At 35.1% G+C, this 24,806-nt stretch overlaps 1 protein-coding gene across 1 annotated transcript; it reads right to left on the bottom strand.

Annotated features, from left to right (window-relative positions):
• Positions 1 to 398: 398 nt before the first annotated feature.
• LOC149158656 (protein LURP-one-related 8-like) lies at positions 399 to 1,468 on the bottom strand. Its single transcript, XM_089433348.1, has 3 exons — positions 1,184 to 1,468; positions 808 to 1,050; positions 399 to 715 (listed from the first exon to the last, which is right to left on the bottom strand). The coding sequence occupies exons 1-3, from the start codon at positions 1,433 to 1,435 to the stop codon at positions 581 to 583; spliced, it is 630 nt and encodes a 209-aa protein (XP_089289474.1). The 5' UTR covers positions 1,436 to 1,468; the 3' UTR covers positions 399 to 580.
• Positions 1,469 to 24,806: the final 23,338 nt, after the last annotated feature.

Consider the following 24,806-nt stretch of genomic DNA (forward strand, 5'->3'; position numbering starts at 1 on the left):
GAGACGAAAGGGTTTTTGAAGAGAAGATGGGCAACTTGGAAAACTATAGTTTGTTGTTATCTCCTATAAACTAAAACGGTTCGCTGTTATCTCTTATCGGCTGTGTGGAAAAGTGTTTTTTGAAGAGCAGATGGGGGACGTGGAAAACTCTGTAAACTGAATTGGCTATTCTGAAAACTGTTGTGCTCTCTTGCAAACTGAGCATGACGTACCGAATTACGAATTAACGAATTATTTCACGAACCGAACCGCCGTATTTTTGAATTTTTTCCATCAATTCAACTGAATTCGGTAACTATGCTCTAAATATGGCGTCACATTCAAACGGAACTGCCGTATTTTCGAATTTTTTCGATCAATTCGACCGAATTTGGTAACTATGCTCTAAACATGGCGTCACATTCGAGTGAACCACACTGTTCCACAATTCTCACATATTCCGAAGTGGGATTCTGTACCTTTAAATCCTCTTCATCGGAATTTGGAATTTTGAATGCCAAGAAAACCAAGAGAGGAGGAAACCCTAAAACATATTCCTTTTCTCCGTTTCCTTCTGGTAGCCCTTGGAGAGGATGGGCTTTCAATCCGACGGCATGATCTGATCGAAAGCGATAATCAATCCCATAACTAAAGCTTGGTCGTCTCCAGGACTCACTATCAGATTGAACACATCTCCTCCCAGTGTTATCTCTGGTCTCACCTGCTTTGGCTTCACCTGAAAGCAAAACACCAAATATTTTGAGAACTTGGCATGAACACACCCCAATGAATTACTCTGAGCATACATATGGATTGTAAAATACATACCTCTGCAACGACCTCGTTAAAGCTATTCATAATGGTGAAGCAGCGCTTGGCATAACATCCTTCAACATGGTAATCTGGCGTCTTCTTCATTTTGCTCTTAGCTGAAGAAGTACACATGTACTCTTCTGCTAAGCTCCTTCTGGTTATTAGCAGAGATGGCGCCCTTCTAATGACGAACAATGATTTCTGGGCATCCCGGAACTCTCCTAAGAATCCTCGCCATTCATTCTGTAGACTCAGCCTCTGCTTCACATACAATAAGACATTCAGTGTGCTTTCAAACGTTACAAACATAGCAGAGGTTTTGTTCTTCAAAAGAGAAAACAACGAAAAACAACGAAAATCAATTTGAAAGAGATTATATATGTTTGCATACCTTCCGCCGCAACGTGAGGATCGCCACTCCTACAGCGTCCATGAGAACGACTTGGTTCTTGGGATCTGAAGGATAGTTGTCCACTCTGAACACAAGGTTGCCGCTCGAGTCGAAAACAGTACAGCCATTGCAGCTGAAAACAAGAGACCTTTTCCACACTGTGAGCGCTGTGGCAGACGCCTTGGAGACCTTATAGTCGATCGAAGCATGCCTGGCGAACTCTGGTTCGTGTGGATGAATCTTGGGACTCATGTTTCCTGATAATACAAGGCAGCAAGGAGCAAATCGAAGGAAAAATAGTAAGGAATGAATAATGTGTATGAAACACGTAGTCAACTAAAGTGAACGCTAAGGCTAATAACTGGGTGCTGATTCCCCTCTGCTTGATCCCTTCTTATACTCGGATTGCCATTGCATTTGAAATGCCCCTCTCTCATGTTCACTAAAAATAAAATATATGACTAGCTCCTCTGATATTTAAAAGATAATAACCATAGCGATAAAGCCACCGAAGTCGGAACTTTATTGGTGGTCGTCTATTCAACTTTCTATTTAGAATATAATAAGGTTGAGAATAGTAGTCACCACTCCTTACTACCTAGGGTGGGGCAAGTTCCACCTAGTGGACCGTATGTGTACAAAACATTACTTGGCGGTCGCTGTTAAAGTCGAATTAATAAGAACGAAGGTCGTTTCAAACACAGTTTATGTAAAGAAATTTGTCATCGACGTCAACGAATGGGGTTCTTAATTTCAATTTCTTACTTTATAACAAGTAACTCTCCCATGGTAGAGACCAGATTGTCATTTTACTGCTTACTTATTCGTTCCTTAAAATACTTTCAGAAGTTTTTAGAGCTCAATTTACTAAATTAGAATTTATTGATAAACTTATTTGAAGAATAAATTTCTGCAGAAAATAATATAATTATCCAATCTAAATCACTAATTATCACCTCTAAATCACTCACCTCGAATAAATATTACGAATAATATTCAATATAACTTATTGAAAGTTGCTGAATACAATATTCAATGTTCAATACATTTTCAATACCCGGTGCCATCATGATATAAATATCTTATACATATAAGATATTTTGATTTTTATATTTCTCAGTGAGTGTGACATACATGTTATCCTTGTGATACAAATATCTTATACATATATGAAGTTTGGAAGGTAGAGATATTTGAGTACATCCTTTAAAAAAAAAAATTTGATAACCTCAATTCATTACTTTAAACTAAATAGTTGTAATAGAAAATATTTTTAACCATAGATATTTATCGCATTTTACTGTTGATATTATTAACTTGTAATTTAATTAGGCTTTCTCACAATACCATGGGCCAATACCATGGCTTACCAATACCACATGCCCAAAAAAATTAACTTATTTCACAATCAAAATATTTTAGAACAATATGAAAATATCCTTAACCATGGATATTCAACCCCACTTTATCATGGATATTATTGACTTGTAAATAGATTTTCTTACAACACCATGGGCCAATACTATGGCTTATCAATACCATATGGCCAAAAAACATAACTTATTTTGCAATCAAAATATTTTATAACAATATGACAAGATTCTTAGTCATGGATATTCACCACCACTTTGTCATTGATATTATGAACGTGTGAATAGGCTTCGTTATAATACCATGGGTTATCAATGCCACATGCCAAAAAATCATAACTTATTTCACATTCAAAATATTTTTTAACAATATGACAAGAACCATGCATATTCACCCCAACTTTACGATGGATATTATTAACTTGTAAATAGGCTTTGTTACAATACCATGAGCCAATACCATGACTTATCAATACCACATGCCCAAAAACCATAACTTATTCCACAATTAAAATATTTTATTTTAATTTTATTTTATAGCATTTTTTTAATAGAAAATAAAAGAAAAAAATGTTATAATTACTTTTGAGATATATCTAAATCCTCTATCCTCATGACTACTAGAAATATTCCCATATAAATTAAATTAACGTTTTCATAAAATTGAAAATGAAGATACTTTCATATTTAAAGATGTAGAATTTATATAATATAAATAATATTAGTGAGAACCAAAATAGAACCATCTTAAATAAGGATCCATGTGATGACAACAAGAAAAGTGAAGGGGCGAGAGGGGTAGTCTAGAGGGAGGAAGAGAGTAACAAATCCGGAGGGAAAGAGAGAGAGAGAGAGAGAGAGAGAGAGGGGGAGGGAGTTGGAGGGGCAGAGAGGGAGGAAAGAACAAAGAAAAGATGGGGAGAGAGTGAGGGAGAGAGGGTAGGGGGCAGAGATAGGGAGACACAAAGATGGAGGGGATAGAGAGAGATGGGGGCAGAGATAGAGGGAGGTGGGAGAGAAAGGGAGAGAGAGGGAATGAAGAAGAAAGGCATAGAGGGAGAAAGGTGGAGAGAGAGAGAAGGTGGAGAGAGAGAGGGTGTGACATGGGAGGAATGGAGAGAGAGTGAGGGAGTGAGAAGGGAGGAATGGAGATAGAGTGAGGGAGGGAGGGAGAGAGAGAAGGAGAGAAGCGGAAGAGAGAGAGGGCAGAGATGTAAGGTCCTCGGGCACGCGGGCGTGCACGATGAGTTGGGCTGCATGACCCGGGCGCGCGCACACAGGTGAGTTGCAGTTGCGACGACGAGCTTGCAACGAAACATGCAACAATAATGGAGTGCGATAGAGTATTTATACACCTTGGAGCGTTGAGCCGGTTACTTGGAGGTCGGATCATGATGGGGGGCGGGCCGACTCAAGTATGGAGCATTTGGCGTTGAAGAAGGGTGTGCACATGAACATTGGGTGGTCGGTTGGGCGAGCCACCACCCCCACTTGCGATGGGTATAAGTTGGGGAATGCGTGGAGGAATTTCATAATTCAACAATCACTTCTCATCTTCGCTTAAAGAAGAAGTGCACAGTTTTCTATTACGCAGTTCAAGAGGGGAGGCGCACATCTCATGCGCCGGTCTTGGGTGAACGCACGGTGAAGGAAAGTCGTACTTAGTGTTGGGTGAAGGTGCAGGCGAGGGTGCGCCCGGTGGTTGGAGAAGGGCATGCACGGGTGTGTGGCCCCGCATTGTGCAACAACTTGGCGTGGGTGTCTCGGCGACTCGGGTGAGCGCCCGCCCACTGTGTAAGTGTGCACGAAGGTTAGAACCGGAGGTCGTAGAGTTGGGTAGGCGATACTATGTGTTGTTCATATGATTTGGGCGTTTGTCAAGAGTTGGCAAGCGGGACTGCGTGTGGGCAGGGATACACGGTTTGGGCATTTGCGACCAAACGAAGAGCGAACCGGCGAAGACGTGTGACGAGGTGAACGACGGGTTGGAGAGTCGTGCGGCAACCATGCGCAGGTGCCAACCAGCTGGGCAACCGAGTTTGCCGAAGTTGTGAAAATTGACTAAGTGTAAATTTGGGGTTTCCCAAGATTTAGCTTGTACATTGTAAAAGTGAAGATTATATAATATATTGATTCGGGCAGACTCATATTGCAGGGAGTTGCCCCTCCCCTTTATACTGTGCAATTTTCTTTGTTTATAATTGCTGTTGATAATGAATGAGTATGGGTGTTCATTGGTATAAATGATAAACATAATAATACTTGGTTGTGAAACACAAAATAAGTAGGAGAATGTTAATGTTAGGCGTAGTCCACGAACATAAGTATTGGTAAAAAGAAATTGTTCGGTGGTGCTGCACCTCGCTATAAGCGGTTGAAAAACTACCACAGGTGTGGGGGCGTGACAGTTGGTATCAGAGCTCGGTTGGAGCTAGTGAGCAAGGTTGCTCGTGACGAAGTGTAGGTGTGGGTACACTTGGAAATTTGACAGTTGATGACACTGGAAGCAGGTACTTGCAAGTGAAGGAAGCTAGTTTCACATACAAGTGGAACAATGGTCGGTTCATGGCTGCAGGGAACTTGATGAAGCTGGTGAATGGTGAAACAGGTTTAGCAGAGGTGAAGCTCGTGCTTGGACCAAGCTGAACGACAAGACATGGCAGGTTTGGAAGAATGCGAAGAGAAGCTCTTGCTTACCTTATACAAGTTGAAGCAGTTGAAAGAAGAGAATCCCCAGATTCGAGAGAAGCTTGCAGTCTTGGAAAAGAATGTTGAAGACGAAATTCTTCAACTTGGTTGGACAATGGAGCAAGATGAAATTGTAGATTGTGCTATCAAGGAAGAGGAAGTGATGATAGTTGAAGATGTTGTAGATGTGACAACGATGGAGGATGAACTTTACACTGATCAAGTTGGACTAGGATCGTGCAGTTTGAAGACATGGATGAATGAGGATACTCACTTGGAGGAACCTCATGATGATGATGAAGAGCAAGGATTGTTGATTGTTGCGGGACTTGTTAGGGTTGTTTGTGGCCTTATGATGAAAGGTGCAAAGGCCCGTGACAAGGGAGGAACATGATGATCGTTGTGGAGGAGTGGGTCATGTTTTAGCCACTTTGGCTATGTGCCTGACATGACTCATGGACAGATTGAAGGGCACACACTTGAGGTACGATGATGCTTGGGTGGACTTCTCATGGCCAAGACCAAGAGCATGTCTTGGTGGAACCTTCAGTGGGAGAGCTATGATGGAAGGGACTCATGATGATGATGATATGGTTGGGTGACCGAGTTCACTAAACCAAAGATAGTAGACTTGGATGAGATGACCGATTGTTGTGATGGGTCTACTTGGTTAGACTACATGGGCAGCTTAGTCATGGACATCAGGTTGGAGACATGGAGCATGGTAGTCTTATGCACGGACATTGTGCAAGAGCACTTGTAGAGGTGTCACTTATGGGCATCCAATAAGGATTGCCAACGCAGGGATGTTGTGCAGGTGGATTTGCTGATGTGACATGGAGATGTTTTACTTATGAGCCGATGGAGAGGTTGTGCACTCTTGTACAACAAGACCATGGACTTGGATGGAGTTGTGAGCAAACTATGGAGCATTCCTTCTACATGGAGAGCTGAGGCATCTTGCAGAGATCTTTGGGCCGAGACTTGTATGCTTGCTGAGATGTTGGTTGGAGATGACTCATGGAGCTCATGATGACATGAGATTGTTGTGACTTCTAGAGGGACTTCATACATGGTGGACTTAGAGGATTTGATCGATTGAGGAGCTGAGGTCAAAGACATTGATGCAGGATGGGGTGCATACTTTCAAGTACATGTATGGGAATGGCTTGAAAGAGTGACTTGATGTGGAGGATCGATATGAGACACTTTGAAGTGATGGAGTTACAACGATGATGATGCCTTGGTGGCAACACTTGGGAATGAGTTGAGCCGAGACTCAACTACCTTTTGACACATGGGAGCTGATTGATCTATGATCATGGGCAGCACATGGATAGATGGGACAGGTGTATACTTGTTTCTATGGCAGACTTGAGGGATGGCACATTGCAGATATGATGGAGGTTGCTTCATGGACCTGGATGTGACACATTGAGAGCCGGTTTGATGAGATGGTCTCTTCATATGGAGGAGATACACATATGGATGATGTTGGGATAGATGTGGCTGATTTCATGTAGCACATTGACACCAAACATCAAGGATAGCATGTTGCAGACGAGATGAGGACTACTTCATGGACCTGAGCATGGCTTATACTTGTATGGAGATGGATTCTTGATCGAGTTGAGGATGTGGCAGGATGTTTTGAGAAACAACTGATGATGGCATGAGGATGTGCATTCTCATTGTTTGGACGTGATAGTTGGATTAGCTACCCAACTAGTTCAGACATGGGGGTCGACAGTGTGCAGAGATGTGTTAGCATTTGTTGAAGTATCATAGCCACAGTTCACATGAGGATGACACACGATAAGGTCGATACGAGATGTTGCAGTGGGCATGTAGCTTGGATGGAGGGACCAGCCTTCCATGATGGAGAGCAGCATGTGGAAATTGTGACAGGATGGTCGATGATCATGGATTGAGATGATCTCTAATGTATGACATACCGATGAGGTGCATACCTTGGTATGGTGATCTTGGCAACATATGGTTGCCAAGGCGAGACATGGTGGAGACGGTGGTTCTACATATGTTGCAGTGATGGTTGCAATATGTGGAGGAGTTGACATCATGGATATTGATGATCTTGGTGGATGGCTACCAGGATGATATGTTGTCAAGGACGACAACGATTTCAGGTGGAGGAGGATGTAAGGTCCTTGGGAGCGCGGGCGTGCATGGCGAGTTGGGCTGCATGACCCGGGCGCGCGCACACGGACGAGCTACAGTTGCACGACAAGCTTGCGACGAAACATGTGACAATAATGGAGTGCGATAGAGTATTTATACACCTTGGAGCATTGAGCGGGTTACTTCGAGGCTGACTCATGATGGGGGGCGGGCTGACTCAAGTATGGAGCGTTTGGTGTTGAATAAGGGTGTGCGCACAAACGTCGGGTGGTTGGCTGGGCGAGCCACCACCCCCACTTGCGATGGGTATAAGTTGGGGAATGCGTGGAGGAATTTCAGAATTCGACAATCACTTCTCATCTTCACTTAAGGAAGAAGTGTGCAATTTTCTAGTGCGCAGTTCAACAGGGGAGGTGCACATCTCATGCGCCGGTCTTGGGTGAACGCACGGTGAAGGAAAGTGGTACTTGATGTTGGGTGAAGGTGTGGGCGAGGGTGCACCCAGTGGTTGGAGAAGGGCGTGCACAGGTGTGTGGTGCCTGCATTGTGCAACGACTTGGCGTGGGTGTCTTGGCGACTCGGGTGAGTGCCCGCCCACCGTGAAAGTGTGCACGAAGGTTGGAATCGGAGGTCGTAGAGTTGGGCAGGTGGTACTACGTGTTGTTCATACGATTTGGGCGTTTGTCAAGAGTTGGCAAGCAGGACTGCGTGTGGGCAGGGATATACGGTTTGTGCGTTTGCGACCAAACGAAGAGCAAACCAACGAAGACGTGTGACGAGGTGAACGACGGGTTGGAGAGTCGTGCGACAACCGTGCGGAGGTGCTGACGAGCTGGGCAACCGAGTTTGCCGAAGTTGTGAAAATTGACTAAGTGTAAATTTGGGGTTTCCCAAGATTTAGCTTGTACATTGTAAAAGTGAAGATTATATAATATATTGATTCGGGCAGACTCATATTGCAGGGAGTTGCCCCTCCCCTTTATACTGTGCAATTGTCTTTGTTTATAATTGTTGTTGATAATGAATGAGTATGGGTGTTCATTGGTATAAAGGATAAACATAATAATACTTGGTTGCGAAACACAAACTAAGTAGGAGAAAGTGAATGTTAGGCGTTGTCCACGAACATAAGTATTGGTGAAAAGAAAGTGTTTGGTGGTGCCGCACCTTGCTATAAGCGGTTGAAAGGCTACCACAGGTGTTGGGGCGTGACAAGAGAGGAAAAGGGAGGGAAGGAGGGGGAGAGAGAGAGAGAGAGATATGCAAAAGAGAGTGTGTATGTTTAGGGATGAGATAGAGAGAGCGAATAAGAAAGAGACACACATATATTATATAGTTTTATATAACTAGCGTATATCCATCTCAACCCTGGAGGGAATGAGGCGGAGAGAGAGAGATATGGAAAGAGAGTGTGTATGTTTAGGGATGAGATAGAGAGAGCAAATAAGAAAGAGACACATAGACACAAATATAGATATTATATAGTTTCATATAACCAATGTATATCCATCTCAAACCCGGATCTATCAAGCACCGAGAAAGATCAAATCTCTTAAGATGGAAACCATTCCTCACATTTTACACTCAAAAAATTAGTTTACACTTCAAAAGATTAGATCCTTTTAGCGCTTGATAAATCGAGATTAAAATTAATCTAAATTAATTTAAAAATAATTACAATATTATTTAGAAAAACTCTACTCTCCCATTCTTAATATCTAAATACTATTAGAATATTTACTATTTGAGTTTTACCATTAAAAAAATTATATATTTATTAAAAAAGAGGCTTTCCATTTAGAAAGGAAAATTACCACCGGTGTAACACTTATTATATGAAAAACATGTGACTTGATAGAGAAACAAAATTTAATAATTTTCTTTTATTATGGCCATCGCAATGAAGACAAATTTTCGAATTACTTCCAATATTTTTAGTCAAGAAAGCCGGCGCTTTTTTACCAATAATGTGGCCCATCGTTTTTCACCTCTACGTAATGGAATAGAACCTTTTTGTATTCGAGTGACAAGGATTTTTTTCTTTTGGTTTGTCCATGGTAACAATATAATAAACTGTTCTTTTGTCATTGATGAACCGAAACTTCTCAAATGTAAAGTCTAAAAATACATGGATCTTATATATATTATGTATCATCATTTTCGCCCTATTAACCTATAAACATCAAAATTATTTGACATGAAACATTTTTAAAGAAATAAAGTCCATTGATTTGCTTCTATTATGGACCATGGCGATGAACACAAACTTTCGAATTAATTTCAATATTTTTAGTCACGCAGCTGTTGTATCTATAACGTGGCACATCATTTTTCTCCTCTGCATGAACAAGAATGCAACATTTTTTATTCGAGTGACAAGTATTGTTTCCTTTTGTTGTGTCCATGGCAATAATATAAAAAAATGCTTAGATTATATATACTATGTATCCTCATTTTCGGCCTATTAAGCTAAAAATATGAAAATTATTTAATATCTGAAAATTTTAAAGAAATAAAGTCTAATGATTTTCTTTAGTATGGGCCATGGCTATGAACCCTAACTTTCGAATTACTTCCAATATTTTGACACATCAATTTTGTCCTGTGCATGACAAGAATGGAACATTTTTTTTGGTCCAGTGACAAGTATGGTTTACTTTTGGTGTGTCCATGCTAATAATATAATAAATTGTCCATTGCTTCTTCGTGGATGCAAACTTTTCAAATTATAAAGTATAAAAATATATACAATATATATACAATGTATCCTCATTTTCGGCCTATTGAGTTATAAATAAATTAAAAGAAAGGAAATGTACATAACCCACAAGACATGTAGGGAACAAAAACATATAACTCATACTCTTCATTAGTCAATAAAATGTTCTCAAATTAGTAAGTATAAAAATATTTGGATTATTTATAATATGCTTCCTCATTATCGGCCTATTAATTTATAAATAAATGACAATATAGGAAATGTCCATAACCAAGTGGACATGCATGGAACTAAAAAAACATATAGCTCATACTCTATCACACTTCTTTTGGGATCCAAAATTTCATTCACCCAATTCGGTCGTCTTAGTTGTGCTTACCGTTTGAGAATTCCTTTTATATCGTTGGATATATCTGGGCAACCAGGAGCCCTGAAAAATATAAACAATAAGTCACACAAAGTATATTGTATACCACAATATATGACACAATGAATACCATACCTCCCATAGATTAATATATCAATATATCAGAAATTGACTATATAGACCCAACCCTTCAATGTATAGTATTATATTGAAGTATTATAAGGTTAGCAAGGCCATCCACGTGCTAAAGTTTATCATGGAGCTGCCATTCACCTTTGAGTTTGAATATAACAAGATTGGGTATAAAACCACGACTCTGCCATGACCCATCTCTAGAAAGGGGTCCACAGGGCATGATATTTACTTATGGATCACCTCTTCATAACGTGGGCTGCTCATGCATCGTCCCACCGGTTTCCGTCGTGCTCATTAAACAAATGTCATAACGACATGTTATTTTCTCCATTATTACTATCCCACAATGCGACAATTTTCTCACGAGTTGTGGTCAAAACGGAAAAATAGAGTGTGCAAAAAGTTTTCAAATGCTATGGCAGCATTGTTCTCATTGTGAAAAAACAGTGACATGCTTTAAGATAGGGTTAAAAGAAAAAAATAATAATGTTTAGTTTGAAAAAATAATAATTAAATAAATATTCAGGTATACGATAATATTTATTCAAATTTAAGATAATTTAAATTTGAAATTATTAAATTTTAATAAAGATCAAAATTTTTAATATCATTTAATATAAAGGAATCTTTATATATATAAAGGATTAAAATGATTACAGGGTAATAAATTTGATGGATTTTGGTGTTGAGTCCATATATACAATCAGAAAACCAGTTTAAATAACATAAATGAAGATCTCACCTCAAAATTTTTCAATCTATTCCGGCAAATCCAAAAAATCACACTAAAGAAAACTCTCTCTCTCTCTCTCTCTCTCTATATATATATATATATATATATATTTATATGTCTATTAAACATTGTTTGTCTAACTCGTACTATGCGTGCGTTGTTCATTAACATTATCTATTGAGCCAAGAGGCTCATTCTATAACCCAATATGAGGGAAATGTGTAATTCCTTCCGTGTTCAAGGTGAAGTTGACACGTGGCCCTTTTAAAATAAAAATAAAATATTCTTTGAATTAAAAAATAATGTTGACTATAATGAAAACAAAAAACAAATATACATATTTGGTTATTTTTACTTAAAAATATTATAAAACATAGTCTCACTCTAGTTGTGCTCTTGTTTTATTGATTGCCCTTTATACATATATCACATTAAAATAATGATTTTGAAACCATATTTAAATTTAATGAATAAGCACATAAAAATTTAATATTATCAATATAATAAGATTCTTAACCATGAATATTTGCCCATTTTACCATGGATGTTATTAACTTTTAAAGAGGTGTTCTTACAATACCATGGGCCAATAGCCTAGCTTATCAATACCACATACTTGTAAATGATAACTCATTTAATATATATATATATATATATATATATATATATATATATATATATATATATATATATATATATATATATATATTTCATTTCATTAAAAAAACATTAAAACATAATACTTACAATAAAAATATCACAAGATTCATAACCATAGATATTCACCCTCATTTTATATGGATATTATTAACTTGCAAATAAGTTTTGTTACAATACCATGGCCCAATACCATGGCTTATTAATACCAAGTGCCCAAAAACCATAAATTATTTTAAAATCAAACATTTAATAAAAGTGCAATATATAGAGATGTTGTAATGTCAACATTTTGACCCACTCAAAATAAAATAAAATTAAAATTAAAATTAAAAAGATTAATAATGATAATTATAATAAAACATTTTAGATTGGTTAAATTACATAAAAATAAACTAAGACTAAAAATAATATAAAATATAAAGTATAAAATTAATAATTATAATTATACATATAATTAATATTAAAGCCATCCTAGATATGAAAACCTCTTTTAAATTCAAATGAGATTTAATAGATAGATCTAGGTTGGTTGATATTACAAGATATGGTAAAAATATTTCGCTCTCACTCATAGTTATAAATAAAATATTTCAGTGTCCATGTCCAATGAGAAGAAATAATTAAAAGTAAAAAAATTCAATACCTTCCTTATAACAATAATAACATGAAAGCATGTAATTAATTTAATGTTTAATATAACATTAATATGTGACATTTAAAAAGTATTAGCAATAATTGAAAAGTTCAATGTTTATCATAATAAAGTATTTCAATATATAAAACTATAAAATTAAGTTATTTTGAAATGTATTTAAAAATATGTTAATAAAAAAATAATAATATGGACAATGTAATTCATAAATGAAATATTTCAATGCTTAAGTTAGCTAAATTATTTTAATGTCAAATTTACATATTGTATATGGTTTTAAATAATAATAATAATAATAGTAATAAAATGTCTATATATTATAAAAAATAATTGAAAATTGAAAATTCTTATTTTTATAACATTTCAAGTATAGTTATTTACTATTTTAGGCATTTATTAAAGGTTAATTTTGAATCAATCAAATATTTGTTGGAATTGCATGTTTAAGCTATTTTATTCCATGTATTCAAGAGATTTTCAAGGGGTTAAATTTATTTATACATTCAGAAATGCAATTTGGAGAATGAAAAATTAGATATATGTGTGTAAAGAGAGATTCTAACCATTATCTATCAAGTTACTAAAAAGATGTAATGTTCAGAGATGTAATTTTTCTTAAATTTTTCATTGTAAAATAAATGTATGCTTTGAACAACGATTTAATCCCTCTAAAATCTTTCTATATTTTTTATTAATATGAATGTAAGCTAATTGATACTACAACCTAATATAAAGTAGATAACCTAATATAAAGTAGATAATGTATTGAAAAGGATCAAATCAATTAATTAAATAAAGAAATAAGATGATGCCATGATCAGCTAGAACACACATATTAAGTGGAGTAAGGACGAGTTTCATATTCTTCCTGAATACGGGAATTTATTATTTTCCTGAAAGCACCTATAGTAATGTGTATTTAGATGTTCGATTCTCTAATTAAATTAGATTTTTGAGAGTTTTCTAGCTTATTTGCATAATTAAGCGGTTTAAAGAAAAAATGATATCACAATTTACAAATGTTTTGAGAGGCATTTTTCATAACATATAAAATTTATTATAAAATTACATTTTAAATTATAAAATATATCAAATAGTGATAGGAATGTTTGTTGAAATATTTGGTTTGATAATTTGTTTATTTTCAAATTTTTCTCCTATATTCAACTGAACTAATGGATTAGAGAAAAAAAGATTTCACAATTTACAAAAATTCTGAAGAAGCACCACTTGCTATTTTCAAGTAATCTAAATAGTTTAATGGAAAAAAATTTCATAATTGGCAACGATTTTGAGGAAACAACACTTTCCTAACTTATGGAACCTATCATAAAATTACATTTTAAATTATAAAATACATTTACAATTATTGAAATATGTATGAACTTTTGTCTTAGCTTCCATATATCCATGGAATACATCCACCTTGGTAGCAACATCACCCATAGCTATACCACGTTCATGTACGTAGCTCTCATTTAAGCCAATTAATGCACTTATATTACCACTATCATTAACTATAATAGGACTATTCTGATACTTACAATAGCCGAGGCATCGATTTCCATGAGAGAGACTTTTATTTTATTGAGGCGACCAAGTTGCCATTAGATTGTGCTTCAAATTAGTATCCCTTGTTTTTGTTTTCAGTTAGTAACGTTCTTGAAGTTTCACCCTTATGGTATTATGGTTTTCATATTAGTTTGACTGATATTGATTAAGCTGGAAATTATCAAATTTTTAATAATTAAAGAGGGTGAGGAATTATTTTTAATTATAAGGAAATTTCATAATTATCATAATAATCAAAATATTTCAAACTGATATGTAAAATACGTTTAGTTGTTTCCTTAAATATATTTATTATTTATAGACACGCGATTTTTGTTCGTGTGAAAGCAACTATAGAAATGTTTTTTTAGATTCTCGATTTTCTAATTGATTTAGATTTTTTAGAGTTTTATTATGTATTTAAATAATTGAATGGTTTAAAGGGAAAAAATATTTTACAAATTGGAAAGGTTTTTGATGAGGTAGTGCCTTCATAATTTATTATAATAATATTGTAGATTTATTAATTTTGTATCTATCAAGCACGGGAAAGATTAAATATCTTGATGTGTAAATCTTTTTAATAGTAAAACAGATTTGTTCTCTCTTGACTCTTTGTATATCCAGAATTAAGAGATTTGTTCCTTCTTGATTCTTTGTATATCTAGAGTTAAGAGTCGACAAAGATCTATTTTTTTCATTTGTAAACTAACAATCCTTCTTAATAATATATCTATAATGTTTTCAGAGAGATCAACGTTTTGAGATGCATACTTTTCATTCAAATTTCCATTCTCAAAAAAGTTTACACCCTAAGATATTTTATTCTTGAAAATTTTCATGGCTATAGCTTTAGGATGGATTTATAACGTTTATAATCAATTTTTAATGTCAAATTTCATTTAGTGGAATTTCAAGTGATCTTATAAGATGTTTTTTATTTTTTATGTTATTTAATTTATGTTTGTATGTTAGGATATTTAACTATTGTTTTAAATATTATTATATTGTGAAGGTATAAGGCCATTAGAGGTAGCTTAACTGGTTGGGATTCATGATGGTAATTAAAGTCTTGGTTAACTTTGATCAGTATGGTTTGCACACTATCATATAACACTAGGGACTTATTCTTGGCAACAGCAATATGTGATCCTTGGTGGCAATAACAATTGTATGTTTTAGTTACTTGATTTCCCCTAGAGATAAAATGAAATTGTTGAGCAATTTTAATGGTTAGGAACATGCATTTTCTCATAAGAAGTCATATGTTTAAATCTATAAGGATGTAGAACAAATACATCTCTGTAAATTTCAATAGTAAAATTGTTATGTTGAAACAATTGCCTTGACCCACAAACAAGGTGCTTCATACACCGATTTATTTTCTCTCTTATCTACCTCCTTAAAATAAGATAATCAAAATTATTATTTTAAAATATCTAACCGTGATTTTATTGTTTATATAAAAACTTAATATCTCTACATAGAATGGGATAATATGTATTACTCTTAACTTTAATTTATTTTTTGGTTAAGTTTTCTTAGTTTTGGCTGCAGGGTTTGAGAAAATGAGACCCATGGACATCTAAACCATCAAAATCACTCAGGGATCACACCCAACCTAGGCCACACCAACCCTTAATATGGCTATATTTTTTCCTAGAAAGTTTCGAAATAAAGTAACTTAAAAATACACCCCATCACCATCTATTGTTCATTGCATAGACTACTCTTAACTTTAAAATTATAAATTATAAAATAATTAACCATTTTTTCAATTTTCTTCAAATTATTTTATAAATAATATAAATTCAAATTATAAAACCCTAAAAAAAATACTTAAAATTATAAAAATATAAATTAGAAATTTTATTTTCATAAAACCGTAAAAGTATGATATTTTTTTTTTCATGTTGATAAAGCAATAACAAGATAACAATTATATGGCATGTGTATTAAATTTAATTTTTTTGAATTAAGATAATATTATTTCAAAATTTCAACAGATATCATAAAAAAATATTAGTATTTATAAAAAAACCTAGTCTCAATTTATGTTTAAGGGAACTAAATCTATTAATCATTAACTAGAGTTCAAGAAATGCAAAATCAAAATATTTGATACTTCGAAATTACTAAAACAAACATATAATAAATTGTATAATGAAATAAATTAGATTCTAGAAGGCATAGCATTTCCTTAAGAGTTTGAAGAGGTAACTAGGACTTGAGCATTTGTACTAACTAGAACAAGAGGTTTTAAGTCACAATGAAGATGACTTTCAAGGAGAGATAACATCCACACTAGAAGATATGAGTGTTGATATCATTTCATCCACTTGATTTCATTCAAAGAAGAGATGATATCATTGTCGTCTTCATGCTTCTCCTTCAAGGCCTTTCCTAGAAGGGTTTTCATCTACCAATGTAAGGTGATGGAATTCAAGTACTTCTCTATCTTACCTTAGTATAGAGAGGGTTAAAAATCCAATTAGCTAGCTCATCTTGGGTTTCAAAATTTAAATCAAGTTGTTAACCATTGGTGGTGAGGGCTTCGAGTTGATGAATTTCGTCACATGAATTTCAAGAGGGGTGGAAGAATGGAAGATGGTTGGAGCTTCCTCGACATGAGTTTGGCAATGCAACCAGTCATGAGGACCTCTACGCCGAACCCCTCAGTTGTTGAACATTCGCTATCGGGGCATGTTACACCAGAAGAGAGACATCCAAGCGAAATATCTTGGCCACAAAAACTCTTAACTTTGAGGAATGAGGTTCGGGAAACTAGAGAGAAGCTTAAATAAAGGGGTTTTCAGAAATCAGGAAAAACTTGACCAATATGTAGAGGAAAAATGTAAAGTCATAGTAGATGAAAGTCTCTTGTTAAGGACTAGTTCTTTCCAAGTGACATTGTAATTGAGGTCATGACCTGATCTTGTTAAACTTGAAACAAAGAAAACAATCATCCACTAGCGAGAAACAAAACCAAAGAATGAAATTATTGAGATAGAAGAGTAGAATAATACCTTGAATATTGTAGCCCACTAAATCTAGACCAACAAGGTCATTCACATAGAAGGATAGCCAACACCACTAGCTCCTGCAACATCTATCTCCATTGTACCCATCATAGTTTCAAGATTTGTAACCCCTTCATGACCAGATATTATTTCTCTTGACCATTTCTTAGCTTTCAATGCCTTTAATGAGGATATCCAACCCTAGGAGTGAAGTTGTATTTCATGTAAGCATAGGTTAATTAAAATCTAGAAAATAACACCAGCATCCATTCTCTATAAAAATCACATTTAGTATGCCATAGCTCTAAAGGTTTCCCACCACATGAAAACCTCCCTCTATCAGGTGCCTAAGGGAGTCATCCCACCTAAATCGAGGTATTATCCTAGGAATACTAAAACATTTAGAGAGCAACGTCTCCCCTTGTAGAATAGTCAATAAATGTAATGCTTGACATGGGATTGAAGATTATTGTATGTGGTTCACATGTGTTTGGTATGGCGAGAGTGTCTGATGCCACCACGCTCCCAATATTAAATGTTTTGGGATGTGACAAGGTGGAAGTCTCCCCTCCCCCTTGCCCCCCTCCACCTGCAACGTGGCATTGACCAATGCCCAAATAATGGGCCTATTTTCATCATCTAGAATGAGTTGTAGTAGCTCCTTCAAGTTGGAAGACACCCCTTCCAACTAAGTTTCTATCAGAAAAATGTGATGATATTTACACCCCAAGTTGACCAAGAAATTTATGCCTTTTTTCTCATTCAATGATAATGTAAAGTTGTGAAACAATTGATAGAATGGAGAAATTTTTGAATGCAAGAGATAATGTGTTCTACTCATTAACTCGTAGACAATTTTTCTATAGGCGTCCCATTGATGATTTCCCAACAGTTTAGATAGCCAATTCGGAATTACCATCAACCTACAATATTGAATATTCTTCATTGATCGCAAATACCAGGCCTTTTTCTAAGAAAAGGAGCTCTGCTACATTATTACCTTTGAAGCCACAATTTTTAGCATACAACTTCAGGCTTTAATCTTCTGAGTCATGAGAACCCCCTCCATAACTTTCTTGACTAGGATTTCTTACAGAAGCACCATAAAAATTTAACTTCAAAAAACCCATTGGGGGGGTAAGTGTAGATTTAAGGAGAGGTATTTTATGGAGACATGATCTTGTCAAGAAGAGATAAGATCATTGAAGGAGAGAGCTCATGTTATGATAAAATCATAGATTCATTTTCATTTATTTCCTAGTCCTGTTGGCTCCATGCTTTATAGAGGATGGATAATTGAAGGAGAGAGCTCATGTCTTGATAAAATCATAGATTCATTATGATATTCTTTCCAGTCTTGTTGGCTCCATGGATTAGGGAGGATGGTCTCACAAATGTTTTACTTAATAATTTTACATATTTTCCCTTCTTCATCTTATTTTGTTTAAACATGCTATTGTTTCTTTCTTTCAATCTCACTCACATGAAAAATATAGAAACAAGAACCCATGTTCAATTCACAATAGGGTCAGTAAGTATGATATTTTTCCATTTATCCAATGTTTTAACTATGCTGTAATTATGGTCCGAGTATCCAAAAATGATAAAGCACCGCATCCAAAGATGGTCAGTGAAAGGATAGGAATTTAAGAGGTGTACTATAGCCACTTCCTAAATTTAGCATGCACAACAAAGGGCCCCACAATCCTTTTTTTCTAACTTGATCCCATGAAAGGATATTTGTCTCCATATCAATGATAGAAATTGTAAAACCTTAAGTTGTTGGCCATTCATTCGAATTCCTCCAAAAAGGATTCTCATGGATGCCCTTGTGATCATTGAGTAGAGAGTAGGGTTCCTTAAGAGTGAACATCCACATTGTTTGATATCCCCACCAATGTTTTTCATGGTCCTAATCAATGGTAACTTTCCTCTTTGTAGATCCTAAGCTAAAATGACCTAAGTAGTCAATTCTAGGGGAATCAATGAATCCTGAATTATTTTCCATCCTCTCCACAACATATAATCATGCATTTTTTTCCAAAAATATTCTATTTTAGTGCACAAATGGTTTGATGTGAATACCTGTATGTATCTATGTTCCTCATGATCCTCCAACTATGTCATTTGTTTCCAAGCATCTTTCTAAAAGAGTTTAGTACATCGATTCCTAATCTCCTAGAAAACATGATCTTGAAATATAATATGATTTGCCTATGTAAATATCCATATAGAGGAGCCTAAAGGTCACTTTGTATCACTTAACAAGCTAAGAGGTGTGGCAATATTTCCTATCCCAAATTTGTTTCAAAAGATCATGCCCTCCCTAAATCTACCACCATCATTTTTTAGCTCCCAATGCCTTTTTCACAATCTTTGGGTCCTACATACATAAACCCAAAAAAGTCCTGGAGATTCAAAGCTTTTCCTAGGTAATTAATGACCATTTTTCCTTCTTTACTCATCTCCATAGAAAATATATGTAGAGGAAAGTGATGGATTTGAAGATACATTTGGGAGTAGTTAGGGCTAAGATTTAGTAAATTAGGAAGGCTTGAAGGACAAACTTAAGAAGGACCATACTATCCACCAAACTAATAGACCAATGCCCAACTATATAGCCTATTAGATATCTTTTGAAGAATTCCTTTCCAATAGGCTAATCTCAAAGAGTTGTCTACCAATTAATCTCCTAAGTATTTAGTAGGAAGTTTACCTATGTGGATGTCCATCAGGCATGCTAGGTGTCTCTGAACAATCACGTTATTGTTAAAGAAATATATATTTTCATTTTACCCTTTTATCACTATACTTGAAGTGTCCATGACGTCATTGAGGATAGTTTTCAAAAATCTTGTCTCCCCCACAGTGGGAATGCCAAAGAGCATACTATCTTAAAAAAATTGTTAATTGGTGGTAGGTAAATCATTACAATAAAGGTATACACTCTTAATAGTATCCTCATGTCCAACATAATTAATATATCTTTCCAATCCCTTAGCTTCTAAGATAAATAAAAAGGGTAAGATAGGGTCACCCTGAAGAAGACCTCTAGAGTGATTAAAAGTCATGATTGGAGAACCATTGAAAAGAATAAAGAAGAATGGAGTTGAGATTAGGGACATTATTAGAGTGATAGATTGAGATGAGAACCCAATGGCCTGAAGAGTTTGAATCATGTAATCCCAATTTGAACAATCATAATATTTATAGAGGTCTAGTTTCATAAGCATGTGAACCGGCTTGGATCTCCTTAGGGAGTGTATAATCTCATGATCCGCCACAATCTTGTTAATGATTTTTCCACAAACAACGAAGCCTATCTAATGTAGAAAGGTGACATTGCTCAATAGAGGTTTAAAGAAGCTCACAATGACCGATGATTACAGAGGGAAATTGATTGAAAAACACTTAGGGTTATCTACTCTACTAGATTTGGGAAATAAAGTAATAAAAGTAACAGTGATACTTGGCCATACATTTTGCGATTAGTGGGATTCTTTGACTAGGGCATTAACTTTAGAGCCTATGAATGACCATCAAGCCTAAAAGAAGTTTGTTGTGTAATCAAATATAATATCCTTCATCTATTCTCCTCATTTCTTATAAGAAAATAAAAATAAAACGTTTTTTTTTCATTGTATTTTTATCATAGAAATACACATACACAAATACTTGGATTCTTATAATTACACTACATAATTTTTATAAAAAAATAAGGAAATGATAAGAGACTTTCATTTATATGTAGTTCAAAAGCTCTTTTACTCTTTTTTTTTGTTTTTTTTTTTTTGCCATAAATTCTATGTAATTTGAATTAAGCATATTCTTATGTTAGACTTTTTGTTCAAAATCTTATTATATATACATTTTTCCTACCACACTTGTCGTATAGGTCTATTCTCTCTTCCCTTTTTCTTACTTAAAGTATTGTCTATTGACCTTGCAAGCAAAATATTCTTTAAGAGAGACTCACTCTCTCTATATATATAAGGCACAATAACCATTGTTGGATATTACATGTATTTCAGAGTTTTGAATAACTTAAATATCATTATTTAATTCACTCATGGTGCATCATAATACTGTTGCAGCTCACCAAAGGTTTTATCGACCCACCACAAGGTCCTTCAAGATGTAAATGTTCTACATATATATAACATTGATATGCTACTTCATATGTGAACCTTATTCATTAGTTGATAAAGGTATTTCAATTGTTAGGAAGCTTCTAGTTATTTGGTGTGTACAACGTGGAATCCTACAGTGATGTGGCGATACGTCAACTCCATGGCCATGTGATTGTCATGTTGATGGATGTGTGACCACCTGCCACACTGCCTTATGAAGTGTGTTATAAATGAAAATCCAAATGTCTTAGCTTGAAGATTGATTTTGGAGGTGAATTGGGGTTAGTTTGGAGTAACTGCCCATGGCCTCTCAGCCATTCCAATTCCATCTACAATTTCGCAGTTTGAGACAGAGGTCTGCAACGTATTTTTTGTTCCTTTTTTGACCATGACTACAAGGTCATCTCCCTTATTTGAAGGTCAACTCTGTGCATCTTGAATATTCCGAGATCTAATGGCATTCGTAGGAAACTCCGCTTCAGCTATACGCAAAGAATGCATTTCTTCAGCTTAGGGTTTTCAATTGTATGAGTGACTTGTAATGGCCTGTTATAGACAATACTCTTGTTCTTATATACCCTTCTGCAGTTTTCTTCCACACTAGTTCTTTTAGATTAATCTCCTAACTCAGTGTATAATTCTTCGTTTTTCTTTTCAAGTGAAGCCTGGGTCAAAGGGTTTCCCATTCCATGACCATTTCTTACTACAAACGGCAAGTAGGAGGTGCCCACCATTACGAGTATTGTGTAACAAAGTTTCAAGCAAACCCTATCTCTATCCATTTTCAACCCTAGCTCAAATTTTTATTTAATTGTAATTTCTAAAAATTGTCATTCTTTGTATTCTGGAGTAGGGTTGCAACGCACTCTTCCCCTCAACGAAAATATAACTTTTTGTTTGAATTCTTTATTTTCCTTCCAAGAAATTTTTTCTCTAGACCCTTTCTAGGTATTCTGCTTGCTTTTATTGAGGATAATGCTTAAAATAAAGCTATGTAATCGCTCACAAATTAGCCAGCAAATTTTTTGTTCTGAGTTATCAAAATTAAGGCAGCAAATTGATAGATGTAGTCAATTATCATTCAACAAATTATCAGGGACAGTAGATTAGTCAGATAATGGATAATGACATTAGAAATATGTGGGGTATATAATAATGTATTCATTGCTCCTATGAAGATATGAAATTCCAATGAGAGTTCAGCTCATGGATTGAGAATCAGACTTCTCTTATTTTTGTTCATTAGTTTTCTTTATGTTTTCATATGCATGCTTTTGCTAGATTAACATGGTTTCAGAGCTAGGTTAAGAGAGTTGATTTATATGTAAAGTTTGTGTTGTTGGCAGGAGGTTTCAAAAGTTTGTGAAAGCCATTTGCAAGAGTTTTCATCATTTTGTGAAGCCTGTGCAATATTGGTGGAAGTGCTCAACAGTTAGCAATAATGGCCAATAATATGAGTATTTCTCGGCCCCAAAAACCAATGTTTAAAGGTGAGAACTTTGGTTTTTGGAGCATTAAGATGAAAACATTGTTTCTCTCACAAGATTTGTAGCATTTCATAGAGAATGGATATACAAAACCAGATGCTCACGCACTTGCCCGCTGGACTCAAGACCAAAGAAACCAGCTAAAGGAAAATCGTAAGAAAGATTCAAAGGCTCTCTTCCTATTCCAACAAGCAGTGCATGATTCAATTTTTCCCAGACTAGTTGGAGTAACAAAATCAAAGGAGGCATGGGATGCTTTGCAGCAAGCATATCAAGGAAGTGATAAGGTAAAAATTGTTAAGTTGTAGTCATTAAGAAGAGAATTTGAAACCTTGTGCATGCAAAACACTGAATTTATTCAAGATTTTCTCACTAGAGTTATGGGTATAATGAATGAAATTAGGTCTTATGGAGAAAATTTAAAAGATCAAAAAATTGTTGAGAATACTTTAAGAAGGTTCCCTGCAAAATTTGATAGGGTTGTTGTTGCTATTGAGGAGTCTAAGGATCCAACTCAGTTGTGTGTGAATGAGCTAATGGGGTCTCTTCAATCTCATGGGAAAAGAATCAATAGATCTTATGAAAATCTATTGAGTAAGCTTTTCAAGCAGGAGGAAATATTTTCAAAGACAAAAGTGGTTCTTCTCTTGAGGAAAGCCAGAACACTTCTGGAAGAGGAAGAGGAAGAGGACAAACATACAAAGGAGGCAGAGGTCGAGGAAGATTTATTTCTACATACAACAAAGGAAGAGGTAATGATGACAATGATGGAGGTAAAATATTTAATAAATATGAAGTTCAATGTTTTTATTTTAAAATATTTGGCCATTATGAAAGAAATTGTTGGAAAAAACAAGGACATCAACTTAATTTTTCTGAAGAAAATGAAGAGGTTGGAACTTTATTCTTGGCTTCTGATTCAATTAATAATGTTTCCAAAGAGGTGTGGCTTATGGATAATGTTTGCAACAATCACATGACAGGAAACAAAGATGGCTTTGTATAGATACATGAATCTACAAAATCTAATGTACTATTGGGAGATGACAAGCCAATTGAAGCTAAAGGTAAGGGAACAATTGTTGTAAAGAAAAAATAAGGAAAACCAAAGCACATTAATGATATTTTATATGTTCCTGGTCTAGTACATAATTTGTTGAGTGTGGGGCAGCTCCTTGAAAAGGGATATTTAATTGTTTTCAAGGACAATCAATGCATAAACTATGATAAAAATGATGACAGTAAAATTATTGCTAAGACTAATATGCTACAAAATGGAGTTTTTGCTTTCAATCTCCCTTGTGAAGCAAGTACAACATTAAATGTTTCACTTGACGATAGTTCCTAGCTATGGAACATAAGGAATGGACATTTTAATATGAAAGGCTTGAAATTGTTATATAACAAGCAAATGGTCAAAGGGTTACCACCTATTGGTTCTACTGATAAAGCCTGTGAAGGGTGTATTCTTGGTAAGCAACAAAGAGATTCATTTCCAGTAGCAAGTTAACCATTGGAACTAGTGCATGCAAATATATGTGGTTCTATGTAAACCTTGTCTCTCAAAAAAAATAAGTATTTCATTATTTTTGTGGATGATTTTAGTAGAAGAACATGGGTATATTTCATTAAAGAAATATCTGATGCATTTGTCATTTTTCAACAATTTAAAGCTCTTGTGGAAAAGCAAAGTGGTTACTATCTAAAAACATTACGCATAGATAGAGGGGGAGAATTCACTTCTAATAAGTTTGATTCTTATTGTAAAATGAATGGCATTCAAAGGCAATTGATAGCTAGTTATACTCCACAACAGAATGGCATTGTTGAATGTAAGAACAGAACAATTGTTGAGATGGCTAGGGGCATGATCAAAGGTAAAAACCCTCCAAACACTTTTTGGCTTGAGGCTGTAGGTACATCTGTTTATTTTCTTAATAGATTCCCAACAAGAAGTGTGCAAAATATTACC

The sequence above is a fragment of the Pinus tabuliformis genome, chromosome 5_2 (genome assembly GCF_031772625.1).
Source record: "Pinus tabuliformis cultivar Carrire ecotype Pingquan chromosome 5_2, CPIR1, whole genome shotgun sequence".
Taxonomy (NCBI): Eukaryota; Viridiplantae; Streptophyta; class Pinopsida; order Pinales; family Pinaceae; genus Pinus; species Pinus tabuliformis.

What these genes read in the sequence shown, in the direction of transcription:
- LOC149158656 (XM_089433348.1), bottom strand. Translation starts at nt 1,435, where the DNA reads ATGAGTCCCAAGATTCATCCACACGAACCAGAGTTCGCCAGGCATGCT. An exon ending in TCCTCACGTTGCGGCGGAAG is followed by an intron (nt 1,051 to 1,183) that starts GTATGCAAACAT and finishes TATGTGAAGCAG; the next exon opens with AGGCTGAGTCTACAGAATGA. An exon ending in TTAACGAGGTCGTTGCAGAG is followed by an intron (nt 716 to 807) that starts GTATGTATTTTA and finishes TTTTGCTTTCAG; the next exon opens with GTGAAGCCAAAGCAGGTGAG.